At 45.1% G+C, this 13,404-nt stretch overlaps 1 protein-coding gene across 2 annotated transcripts in view; it reads left to right on the forward strand.

Moving 5' to 3' along the window:
• Positions 1-7,469, forward strand: part of PAPOLG (poly(A) polymerase gamma) — a 41,573-nt gene extending 34,104 nt beyond the window's left edge. The window contains exons 18-22 of one of the 2 annotated variants that reach the window (XM_053383698.1): positions 1,106-1,188; positions 1,600-1,820; positions 2,978-3,031; positions 4,357-4,475; positions 6,025-7,469. In XM_053383698.1, coding sequence (XP_053239673.1) covers positions 1,106-1,188; positions 1,600-1,820; positions 2,978-3,031; positions 4,357-4,455 — 457 coding nt within the window. In that variant the 3' untranslated portion in view covers positions 4,456-4,475; positions 6,025-7,469. Of the gene's footprint in view, positions 1-1,105; positions 1,189-1,599; positions 1,821-2,977; positions 3,032-4,356; positions 4,753-6,024 lie in introns of those variants that run through there. The other variant, XM_053383697.1, reaches the window with a different exon arrangement.
• The last annotated feature ends 5,935 nt before the right edge of the window (positions 7,470-13,404 follow it).

The following is a 13,404-nucleotide window of genomic DNA, read 5'->3' on the forward strand; positions in this document are numbered from 1 at the left end:
ACCCAGGAATGCTCAGCCACTTGCATCTGGCAAAGAGGACTTGAGTCCATGAAAGCTTGCACTGTATTTGCTAGTCTTTAAGGTCGCGGGTGGCACTGTGGTCTAAACCACAGAGCCTAGGGTTTGCCAATCAGAAGGTCAGCAGTTCGAATCCCCATGATGGGGTGATGTCCCGTCGCTCGGTCCCTGCTCCTGCCCACCTAGCAGTTCGAAAGCATGTCAAAGTGCAAGTAGATAAATAGGTACCACTCTGACGGGAAGGTAAACGGCGTTTCCGTGCACTGCTCTGGTTCGCCAGAACTGGCTTAGTCATTCTGGCCACATGACCTGGAAGCTGTACGTGGCTCCCTCGGCCAATAAAGTGAGATGAGCGCTGCAACCCCAGAGTCGTCTGCGACTGGACCTAACGGTCAGGGGTACCTTTACCTTTAAGGTGCCACAAGACTATGGGGGGGCCATTGTTGCAAGAGACTGCTGCAGCCGCTCCTGCATTTGAGAATGCCTGGCGCTGGGTCCATCAATTTTGAGTTCATTTCCCCAAGGCCAGATTCTTCCTATTGTTACACACAATCTTCTGCCAAGCGGTAGCAAGATTCCAGGCACTCACCCAGGGTCTTGTTTCCATTAAGAATTCAGCTTGTTTCATGGCGGACACACAGATCAGCTCTGGAGATTCTGTAGCTCTGTGTGTTTGAGCCATGTTGGATTATTCTACCGCTGTAAAGACTCGGGTCTATGCTGCCTTTTAAATCTGTCTCGACTGTCAGAGGCAAGATGCCTTTGAATACCAGTTGCCTGCAATCTCAGGTGTGGAGAGTGCTGTTGCATTCAGTTCCTGATTGCAAGCTTCCCAGAGGCATTGACTTATTGTGAGAGTAGAGTGCCACTTTAGATGGTCCTATGGCCTGATCCAGCAGCCTTTTCTTACGTTCTTAATCTGCTTAATGTTAACTGAACTGACTTACAGCAAAATCTTTTGTCTCTATTTATTTGAACAGAAGTGGTTTTTATGGTGACGTTGTGCCAGACCTATAGAGCATAACACATGTCAAGACATGTTCCTTACCCAGGGAATTATCCTTACCCTTATTCCTGCTTTACACAGGAATGCTGTCTTTCGAAGTACCACCATCTCTACTAACAGAGAGAAGCCACCGAACGTCCTTCAGCCTTTGATGTCTTCTCAAGGTTTGTCCATTCCAGTAGTTGGTCCACGTACTGTGTCTAAAATCTGAAAAATCATCTATTCATGATCATGAGACCCGTCTGTCTCAAGAGACAATGGAGTTGTGCCTCCAGGGGTGAACTCAAACCTCTGGAGAATCACAGCACCCGCTGTGGCTGCAGAGCCCAGTAACTCGTAACTGCAGCCTCCCGCGTCATTTCCGCTACTATCCTTCATCCATTAAGATCCCAGGGTGGTTTGCAAAATAAAGTTTAAACAATACATTCATTAAAAAAAAAGGAATTAAAACATTCAGTTGTTTAAAAAACATATATTCGAACCATAACTGCACTGTGGCAGAAGAAGGCATTGGCGAGAGTTCTTTGTTGGAAATCCATAAGTTAAAAACTTTAAAAGATTCTTCTTTTTTGCAGTGCCGGATTCCACAGTTGCAGATAACATGGCTGCACCTTCTCCAAGCGCCTACAGTATCTCTAAGGCTGTAGAGCCAGATGTGGCTCCCACAACTGCCCATAACCACCACCAGCATCCGGATGGAGTGGCTTCTGCAAGCGTGAAGAACATTTCCGTGAACAAGAGAGGTCACGCACCTGCCTTGCAAGACGGGTTCAAACGGCTGAAAGATGTAGGAACGGCAAGTACCTGGTCAGAGTGGCCTGATGTTACATGACAGATGTTGAAACAATGCCTAGGATTGCAGCCTCAAACCAACGGAAGCATGCATAGGGGTAGGGAGGGAAGGATCCTGGCTTCTGAATACTCAACTCCGTTCAGACTTCGCAGAGGCCGTTAACAGATTTTTACAGCATAAGTAACACAACTTGCCTGAAGGGCTCCAGAAGCAGATTTTAACACGACTTGTGTTTGCTGCCTTGAAGGAGCCTCCAACCTTTTCCACTTTTGTGTAGTAGCTATAGAGCCGAAAGGACTGGATGGATAGGGAGAAACACTTTCTATTTTATCTTGGGAGAAAAACAATGACAAACCCAGACAGCATCTTAAAAAGCAGAGACATCACCTTGCCAACAAAGGTCCGTATAGTTAAAGCTATGGTTTTCCCAGTAGTGATGTATGGAAGTGACAGATGGACCATAAAGAAGGCTGATCGCCGAAGAATTGATGCTTTTGAATTATGGTGCTGGGGGAGATTCTTGAGAGTCCCATGGACTGCAAGAAGATCAAATCTCTCCATTCTGAAGGAAATCAGCCCTGAGTGCTCACTGGAAGGACAGATCCGGAAGCTGAGGCTCCAAGACTTTGGCCACCTCATGAGAAGAGAAGACTCCCTGGAAAAGACCCTGATGCTGGGAAAGGTTGAGGGCACAAGGAGAAGGGGACGACAGAGGACGAGATGGTTGGATACTGTTCTCGAAGCTACCAGCATGAGTTTGACCAAACTGCGGGAGGCAGTGGAAGACAGGAGTGCCTGGCGTGATCTGGTCCATGGGGTCACAAAGAGTCGGACACGACTAAACAACAACAACACTTTCTATTGTAGCTGTGATAAGTCTTAGGAATGCTGTAAAAGGCTATTTCACATGGCTTCCAGACAGATTTCACCTTAATGGTGTCTCCATATCCTTCATGGTTGCTATGAGGCTGCAGTCTTAATCCAAAGTCCACTCTTATTCCTTTGGAGTGGGCATGCCTTGTTCTGTGCTTCAAGATTTTGAAGTTGCATGTTGGGGGATAGTAATTGCACAACATTACAGACTTATCTGCTTCTGGCTGTAATTCACTGTTCATTGTCTTTAAATACTGACTAGGTTCTTCTTCTTCTGGTCCCTTTAGCGCAGCCTCGGAGACACCACACTGGTTCCAACCTCTGGCACATTAAGATCACAGGTACTGTATGAGCCCCCTTAGAGAGAGAGAGAGATAACTTGATTCACATTAGCCAGTATGCGCAGAAAAGGAAATTTGATATAAAAGCACAATTTAAAGTCCTGAATCAGCGGTCAGTTAGTGGCCCTTATTCTGATTGCCCCTGCTATGAACCTAGCAACCTTTGCTGTTATCTGCTCATTTTGATCTGATGGAAGAAAGGACATTGTGGCAGTGGTTGAGCGCCCTGGGATGGTTAGTACAAGTGGGGTGATGATCTCGTTCCTCAGGTCTTTGTAGAGAGTACAGGACAGGAGGACGTGTGCCGCTGTTTCGGTGCTACCATCTCCACAGGGGCAAAGATGTTTCTCAGGCGGGATCTTTTGGAATCGACCCTCAAGTACCGCAGGTGGCAAAACATCCAATCTTGCAAGTGCAAAAGCGCGTCTGTATTTTGGGATAATAAGTTTGTGCAGATATGGGGCCCAAGAAATTGGAAAGCGCAGAATTTCCTTATAGTGTCCAGGTTGTTCTGATGCTCGATATCTTTTAGACGTTGACCAGTTAGACTGTTTGCTTTAATGGGGCCCAAAGTGAGTAGGTTTTGTGGGGATAGGCCACAAGAGTGAAGTTTTTGATAGACGGTTTTAAGCCAGGCACTTTTATGGGAGTCTTGAAGTACTAGGGATAGCAAACGGGGGGGATTTGAGTTTAGGCGGAGCCAGAAGTTAAGAGTTCTTTGCCAAGTCCGTACTTCTACTGAAGGGAGACTTGCCTCCAGTCGCAATGATGAGTTTGGGATGCATGGCGGTATATAAAAAAACTGCCTTAGAAACTTTGATTGAACAGCTTCCAAAGTGCTAAGGTGGTTAACAGTCCAAATCTGAGTCCCATATAGTAGCTGTGCTAGGGGTTTAGCTTGAAAGACTTCTAGGCCCCTTAGTTTAAAAGAAGAACCAGAAATGGAGCTATAGTTCCTATGGCCTAAAGGCCTTAAATATTTACTTGACATCCACTTATTTTCTTTACCCCTAAAAATTAGTGCCAAATATTTGCTTTTGGTGATATGCATGTTCAAATCCCAAATTTCAGCCCCTCTAGAGCTTCGCTTCCTAGTCTAGGGGTTAAATTCATGGGGTTAAATCAGTGTTAAAAGACCCTGATATTGAAATATAAAAACTGTAACACTCAGCTGTATTATTTTAGAAGAAGAATAGAAGCTGAGCATTGGAAGGTGAAAGACAAAGCAGCGCAGGATCAGTGCCAGGGTCCACGGATGTGTCTTTTTGTACCTGAACTCCTGGAATCTCAGCTTCACACATCTGATTTCCGTTTTCCTTTCGCAGCGGCTTTCCAGTAAAGAGTTACCAGATTCATCCTCTCCAATTCCAGCAAGCGGAGTCCGTGTTGTCAAAAACTCCATCAGGCTGACACTCAACCGATAGCAGGCGCCTCTTCGGGCAATGTTAAGTGCAATGCGTTTTTAATGGCTGCTGCAATATTATTTCGTTTCACATGTCATTCTAAAATATTAATTGGGCTGTAACAGTTGGTCTTACCTGGAAAAAAATATTCTAAGCAACTGAAAAGGTGCCCAGATTCAGTAACATCCATATGTGTGTTTGTGTATGACACTTTTGCACATGTTTATAGTTGCCCTGGGTGTTGATCCTAAATCTCTTAAATCTCTCTTCTCAAGAGGCCTTCTCTTTAAAATTCCCTAATAGGATGTGTGTCTTGGGCTATAACAAAGCCTGAAATATTCTTTACCTTATATGCAGACTTAACTGATGGATTAGGCTACTAAAACGTGTGTGTGTGTGTGTGTATAAAGGTAAAGGGACCCCTGACCATTAGGTCCAGTCATGGCCGACTCTGGGGTTGCGGCGCTCATCTCGCTTTATTGGCTGAGGGAGCCGGCGTACAGCTTCCGGGTCATGTGGCCAGCATGACTAAGCCACTCCTGGCAAACCAGATCAGCGCACGGAAATGCTGTTTACCTTCCCGCCGGAGTGGTACCTCTTTATCTACTTGCACTTTGACGTGCTTTCAAACTGCTAGGTTGGCAGGAGCAGGGACTGAGCAACGGGAGCTCACCCCGTTGCGGGGATTCGAACCGCTGACCTTCTGATCAGCAAATCCTAGGCTCTGTGGTTTAACCAGAAGCTGTCTGCGGACAAACGCCAGCTCCCTCGGCCTATAGAGCGAGATGAGCACCGCAACCCCAGAGTTGGTCTGGTCAGGGGTCCTTTTACCTTTACCTATATATAGAGTGCTTACACTCTGCATGGGCTGATTGCATGCAGCTGCAGTGCAGCACAGTTGAATGTAGGTCAAGCTGTTGTACCTGTTATCTAATACTAAAGAGTGCCTGTAGACGGATGATCAGGCAGCATAGATTATGGGCATGAGTCTTATGCCTACTGATTGATTTCATGTCATACATAATTTATTCATTTTGATAGCTTTAGATACCTATTAGTAAATTACCATATAGTATATATTCAACACAAAAAAAACAGTGACAATTTGTTGTTGACAAAGGACAGCTGGACATAAAAAGGGCCCCATTACCTTCAGTAGCTTAGGGCCTCGTCAAACCTAAATCCAGCCCTGGGAGGGAGGGGGGAGAGAGAGAGAAAGAAAGGAGGGAAGAGAGTGGAAGAGGAATGTGTGTGTGTGGCAGGGAGCAGATGTGTGTTTGGTGGCTCTTGTTCCAGTCTCTGCAGGCAGATATTCCCCCAGGGAACGTGGCCCTTGAGATGGGAGGGAGGGGAAAAGGTGCCCTATCCCTGATTTAAAGCAGGGAGATAGGGGCCACAGCTAAATGGTGGTGCACCTCCAGCTAAGATCTCAGTTGGGAAAGTCCTATGCCTGACATCATGGATAGCTGCCACGCAGGTAAGTGGAGTGTAGCCAAGTTCTGAGCTCAGTGGATTGCGCAATGCAATGCAATGCAATGCACCTTGTCTTTGTTTAAACTGATTTAATCTTCTGTAAATTTCACTCTGCAGGTGCTGCATCATCTGAACTGTTGCCAAAAATATATTCCAAGATGCTATTGCCCAAAATCCATGGCCCTGTGTGCCTGTGATTTGGATATTTGTTCCCTTGGACTGTGTCTACTTCACTGTGCGGATGCATAGCTTCATTTTAAGTCTCGTCTTGTCTTGAGTGGAAAACGTCTTTTGTTATAAAAATCCCAAAAAAAAATGTCTTGTGCCTATTTTTCCCAAAAGGGGTGTCATGCAGACAGCTTGGCTATGGTGGACTCCCACTGGATTACACAGTAGCACAGGCAGTCTGGATCTCCCCCCTTAAAACATATTCTTTACACAGTTGGCAGCTCTAATCAGGAAACCCACGAGCAGTTTTAGCAGCGTGGAAAGGTGGAGACCGCTCCACTAAACTGATAGGTTTCATGAATTAGGTGATTCTTGTGAAATTGATTGGAATAATTTTACGCACAGGAGATTCTGTGTGTGTCAAGGGTGCTTCTCCTTTTAAAAGGCAAATTTGTAGAATTAGGCACCTATACCTATGCACTGTGCTCATGTCCCATAAAAACTGCTTCCCATGGAGGCCCACAAAACGAAAACCTAGGACACAATCCACCCATAGTTTAAGAACATAAATGCTCTATGGATCGCAATGAGAGTTGAGCATGGCTTTCTCCCACTGCTCCTCTTCCCTGTCCTATTTGAAATCCATGAGAGTTAAATGTGGTTCAGTTTTAATTGGATTGCACTCTGGGTTTTTTTAAAAAAATAAATAAAATTCAAGCAAAAACTTAAATCTGCCACAATACTGAATTGTCTGGAATAATTTCTGACACTTGAACTTTGGAACGGTCTGAAGGCTTTGCTGTATGGCCTTAGCACAAGTAATTTGGATTGTGAGTTTTATTGGCTGAAATCTCAAAACTATTGCTCGTATCTTGTCCAGATTATATAAAAATTCCTGACCTGCCTTTTTTAGTTTATCTATTTTTTGTCAACTGTGACTATGAATGCAGGCAGGGCTGGAATATTGAGTTTTACTGGAGTCTGGACAACGTACTATTATGAATAACTTGCCTAGAATCAACACTGCCCAATTTAACACCACTGCACTCATGTTGCCAAAATATCTCCCAAAATTTGCTGTCCACTCTCAAATCAATCTCCAAAAGTGTTAGGAACAAATACTGTTTACAAATCTTAAATTACGTGTTGTCTTGTGTTTTTGTAATGAGGGGGAAAAAAGATAATGTATATTCAGAGTATTTTTGTATGTATTGTAAAATATCATCTTTTCAAAGAAAAATTTAAAAAAACTCTAGTCTCTCATCTGCTTTGTGTGTGGTCAGAGACCCAATTACATTTCGACCTAGTTAAAATTTCGACCAACTGGTAACTTCCCCCTAAACTGTCATTCTGATGCAATTCCTTTTTTCTTATTGCAATCAGGGGTATAGAAAGCGCCTCCTTAATTAGAATGCCAGTAAATGCGGCTTCTGCTATGCATTTGTGGTAAAAGTTGCATCTCCCAGTCACTATCCAAGCTGTGGAGTTGCTGTTTCACAAGACTGATTCCCAGCATGGATAAATGCATGCATGTGTTATGTGCTAAGAGCTGGCATAAGAGAGTGTCTAAGGCAGCGGTTCTCAACCTGTGGGTCTCCAGATGTTGTTGGGCTACAACTCCCATCATCCCTGAGCTCTGGCCTTGCTGGCCTAGGGGTGATGGGAGTTGTAGTTTAACAACATCTGGGGACCCACAGGTTGAGAATGGCTGGTCTTAAGGGACGCAGAAGCCTTTGAATAAAATTCCACCTTTCAAAAGCTAGTAGAATATGGGGGCTAATCATAGCTGTCAACTTACAGATTTGAAAATAAGGGACCAGCAGCCTCGAAAATAAGGGACCAGCAGCCAAAAGAAGGGATTTTAGTCAACCAGCAGCCAAATGAAGCCTCAAATGGTGGTTCCCATAGCGCAGCAACCCGGAAAAGGGGATGCAGCAAGGAAAACCACCGTCACCTCTGCTGGGAAGCGCTGAGCAAAGGCGAGTCCCCAGGCAACGCGGCTGATTTGATTGACACAAGGCATGCCAGCTCCACCCCTTAGTTGTTCTTAGACTCCTTATTGGGTGAGCAACACAGCCAAGCAACACAGTTGGAGCCTTCCCAGTTAGGAGCTGCTTCCTTTGAAACCCGGGAAATTTAAGGGACATCATCAATAAGGGACAGCAGAGGGACATGGCACTGGGATAAGGGAGTTTCCCGCCAAATAAGGGATGGTTGACAGCTATGGGGCTAATGCCCATCTTCACAGATAGGATGATACAGAAGCAATGGGGGGGTTAGGATTAGGTCAACTGAAAAGGCCCTTAAATCACACTGTTGAGTAGATCCACTGAATTAATTGGGTATGGCCAACTTGAATGCATTGACTCATGCACACTTTTGCTTGTCTCATTCCTAGAAAGCACGGATCCAACCGGTTTTCTGTTTGCCCCACCACTTTCCCCGGGAGAACCTGCTCTTTACCATTGAATGGGAGCAAGCGCCAATCTACAGAAAACTCAGCTGACATTTGCTCCCATTCAGCAGGTGTGTGTGGACAAGACTTTAATTGGATCTTCAACGAGTATGACATAGCTGGATGCAGCCCCGTGACTTCTTGAAAGTAGGGCAATTGGGAGTGTGGTGTTAGTTGGTGACTATGGCACACTTGGAAGTTTAACATTTTGGTAGTCCATGTGTTTACAGCAGTGATGGCCAAACTTGGCCCTCCAGCTGTTTTGGGACTACAATTCCCATTATCCCTGACCACTGGTCCTGTTAGCTAGGGATGATGGGAGTTGTAGTCCCAAAACAGCTGGAGGGGCAAGTTTAGCCATCACTGGTTTACAGCATAGAGTTGTTTCTGCAGCATACCCCAGTAAGTAACAGCGAAAACTTTCAAAACTAACCCTAGATATGTGAAAGCAGTCCAAGCCGGATGTTACTGTTGGTGTCCAGGATGTTGCATCTAGGTGTCCAGATGTAGCAGTGGGCATGTTGGACCCAACAGAACACCCAAAACGACAAACCTGGCTTTTGAAGAGGGGAGCAACCCATCCCAAAATGAGCTGGCTATGCACTTATTCTTGGATCACCAATTCAACACTATCTGTGTCTTGCCTAGATTAAGTTTCGAAGTGGATTGGATAAGAACGAATGAACAATCTTGGGGTCTCCTCCCTTGGCTCCAATTTAAAAGAAAGCAAACTAACTTGGTTCTTTCGTCGTACTAGTCATATCTGGGTCCAAATCTTTTACTCCTTTCACGTAAAGTGGCACAGGAGACAACAGGAGTGCCTGTGGTACCTTATAGGGCGCTGGGCATAGCAGACTCCTACTAGCACGTTCTGCAACCAGGAGTAACCTGACGTGTTTCAGCATTGTGTGCCCATTTGTCAATGTGCAATGGTGCTGAAAGCTGCTGAATGTCTAGGTAGGACATGGGTAGGGGGCTGGATCTGGCCCAATCGCCTTCTAAATCTGGCCTGTGGACGGTCCAGGAATCTGTGTGTTTTTACATGAGTAGAATGTGTCCTTTTATTTAAAATGCATCTCTGGGTTATTTGTGGGGCATAGGAAAATTATTTCATTATTTTTTCAAAATATAGTCCGGCCCCCCACAAGCTCTGAGGGACAGTGAACCGGCCCCCTGCTGAAAAAGTTTGCTGACCCCTGGTCTAGGAGAACCTAACAGGGTCGCATATGCCCCTTCTAAGTTCCATACTAAAGCAACTTTACTGAGCATGTCCAATTGTCAGGGATGATAGGACCACCATAAGTCCCCTACCCCCCTTCACCAAGGTGACCAGAGCACGATGCTTTGGGACTGAAACTCCACCTGAGCAACTTGCCCAAGTGTGGAATATTTGCGACTCAATAGTAATTATTGAGCTCCGAGGGAATCTCATGAGAACTTTGAAAATAAACAATACAAGCCTCCAGTAGTCCCATTTTAATGTGGCTGGTCTATCATCCTCGTTCAGGCACCCATTATCAATTTCCATAATCCCAACCAGCTAGTTCCACCTGGAAAGATTTTGCAAGCCAGGAAGGATAAGTTGAGCACGCTGCTAATAGGCCTCCAGCAGGAATCTGATAAACATCCTCAGGTTGCATAAACTGATAATATCCATGTTAATTAAATGAGGTGGTGATCTGGACACTACTTGGTACCATTGGAATCGTAACTTAAATAAATACTCATAAAGTCCTTCATGCATGAAATTACTAAGTGGTCACAGCAGGTGACTTGAGAGTTCCTCTCCTCCCGACAGCCAAGGTCCAGATTGTAAAGCTGGAAAAGATTTGCTGGCTAGCTCAACAGCATCAGGGAGAAAAGAGAAATAGACCCAAAGAAATCATTCATGTATAACCAGGAGACTCTGATGGAGGAGTGGTTCCCTTTTGGTCCTCTAAATGCTGGTGGACTGCAACTCCCATATCCTTTATTACTGGCCGTGCTTGCAGAAATCACAGCACTTAAACACAATCCCACTTCCAATACTATTTGTGCCAGCAAAAGTTTTGGAGCGGGCACACTGCTTCATTTCCAATCCATCGCATAATCATGGCTACCATGACAGAGGATTGGGCATTCATTTTTCTCCATTTCTTGCTTGCGAAAAATTAATCTATTTAGCACATAAAGGACCACTCTCTCTCCAATGGAGTTCACCTGCAAAAGTCCTTCTCTGGAAGGATAAGATGTTCTCACAATATCATCAATGGGCTACCGCTAATCAGCAAGGAGAAGGGAAACAGCTGTGAGGCAATTGGTTTTCATTTCCAATCCATGCATGTCCCATAACATCCTGCTGAAATCCTGCAACTTTTTTTTTATACTACAGATGTTGTGGTTTTTTGTTTTTGTTACGCTTTATTTTAGAGCATCACAGAACCATGAACAAAGTGGAATAATGTGTGGACAGTCCAGTATGAATCCACCACTATTGCACTATTATTGTGTCAATGACATGTAATAATAATAATAATAATTTATGCCCCGCCCATCTGGCTGGGTTTCCCCAGCCACTTTGGGTAGCTTCCAACAGAATATTAAAATCCAACAATCTATTAAACATTAAAAGCTTCCCTAAACAGGGCTGCCTTCAGATGTTGCAAAATATATCTGTAAAAATGGGGGGGGAGTAGCAACACCCACCTTTGGGGGCCCTCTGAACCTGTTTCAAAGCACCTGCTGCTTATCAAGCCTGCAGCGTGGTAAGATCACAAGGCTTTGAACTTCAACAGTTACACAATCCAGTACCAAGTTTGCTAAGTTCAACTGTTTTTTCACCTCAACCAAGAAATAATCAGACCCACTTCTATAGGGACCTTCTGTTTCTTAAAATGCAGCCTCTTGCGCTGGGGAACAAACACAAAACCTAACAGCCCTAAGCTCAATAGGTAGGAAAGAAATCCTTTTTGGGGTTGCCTTGATTCCCATGTTAGCCCTGGGAAAAGACGGCCAGGCCAGATGCTTTCCTTCAACGCTTACAGGTGAGGCTCACCTCACCTGCCCAAGGTTGTCACACAAACTCCTCCCTTTTTTATGGCATCAAGAGTGCTGATGAAAACCAGGGAACAGATGCTATGAAGAAACTTGCTGATGAGGTTGTTTCCTCCTCTGTCAACACCAGCTTTTCTCATTTAGAACGCTTACATCCATTGCGTTACAGAAGAAAGTTCTCGCAGCAGTTTATATAGCATAAAATGGGGGACGGACGGACAGACAGGCGACAGCAGTTCTTGAAAGTGGCTGTGGAGGTGGAGGAAACCATTGGATGTGCTGGAGGGACATGGGGAGGGAGAGCGATGTGGAAGCTCCTCATTGCTGTTATTGCCTTGGCAAAGGTGTCTCACAGAAAACTACGGTACTTTATACTGAGTCAAACCAATGGTTCATCTGCTTTTGTATTGTCTACATTGATAGGCCACTGAGCCGCTTGATGATCGGAAGGTCGGCGGTTCGAATCCCCGCAACGGGGTGAGCTCCCGTTGCTCTGACCCAGCTCCTGCCAACCTAGCAGTTCGAAAGCACGCCAGTGCAAGTAGATAAGTAGGTACCACTGCGGCGGGAAGGTAAACGGCGTTTCCATGTGCTCTGGCTTCCGTCATGGTGTCCCGTTGCACTAGAAGCAGTTTAGTCCCAGAAAACTGTAGACAAACGCCGGCTCCCTCAGCCTGAAAGCAAGATGAGCGCCGCAACCCCACAGTCATCTTTGACTGGACTTAACCGTCCGTGGATCCTTTACCTTTTACCTTTTTACCCAGTCAGCCTTAACTGGAGACACCAGCGATTGATCCTGGGACCTTCTGTATACAAGTCCAGGTGTTCTACCACTGAGCTATATGTTCCACTACCTCGGGTTACATACGCTTCAGGTTACATACGCTTCAGGTTACAGACTCCACTAACCCAGAAATAGTACCTCAGGTTAAGAACTTTGCTTCAGAATGAGAACAGAAATCGTGCAGCGGCAGCAGCAGGAGGCCCCATTAGCTAAAGTGGTGCTTCAGGTTAAGAACAGTTTCAGGACCTCCAGAACGAATTAAGTACTTAACCTGAGGTACCACTGTATTCTCTTTGGGTCAAAGACTGATGACTTTGCGAATGTACCCACAAGGAGATTACAAGCCCCCAGTTAAGGTGTTGGGAAGAGAAATTGAGTAACAGCAGTGAGGTTTGGTGGCTGCAGTAGGAGAAACCAACTTAAACATTGGCACCCATCCACAGAGCACAAACATGACAGCCTGTGCTAGGAGCGGCAGGAGACAAAGGGGTTATTATTTATTTGCATATTTATCATCAGCACTTTCCTACTAACACATCAAAGCGGCATACAGCATGCAGTCACAAAATCGGCAAAAAAGTGTCTATTAGAAACATAATTAAATACCAGTTGGGCTTTGAAAAAGAGAAAATTCATATTGCAGGGGCCTGCGTGAACAAAATAGTTTTCAAAAGATGCCTGAAAGAAAAGAGGGGTGGTTATTTGCTAATATGGATCAGGAGGAAACAGAAGCTCGGCCAAAGCTGAAATCCCTTAATTGCTCTTCTCAGAATTTGAATGTATTCAAAGTGAAAGCTTTGAATATTGGCTGTGTTTCAGCAAGCTACAGCTCACTTTTGTAGTCACGCCACAGGAACAATTATTGGGGTTACCTACTTTTACTTATCTCAATATTGGGATGGGGGAAAGAGAAGAGCTCCAACACTTCCAGACCGTAGCTATTTTGCAGATGGGATTCAAGTGGCGAATTTAGGTCGCCCAGCTGAAATGGATTTCCTGTTCTTGCACAAGGGAATTCACTTCCAAAATAAATCAGGTTTCCCCCGTGCCCCAGTAA

Source organism: Podarcis raffonei, chromosome 3 (genome assembly GCF_027172205.1).
Source record: "Podarcis raffonei isolate rPodRaf1 chromosome 3, rPodRaf1.pri, whole genome shotgun sequence".
Lineage (NCBI taxonomy): Eukaryota > Metazoa > Chordata > Lepidosauria > Squamata > Lacertidae > Podarcis > Podarcis raffonei.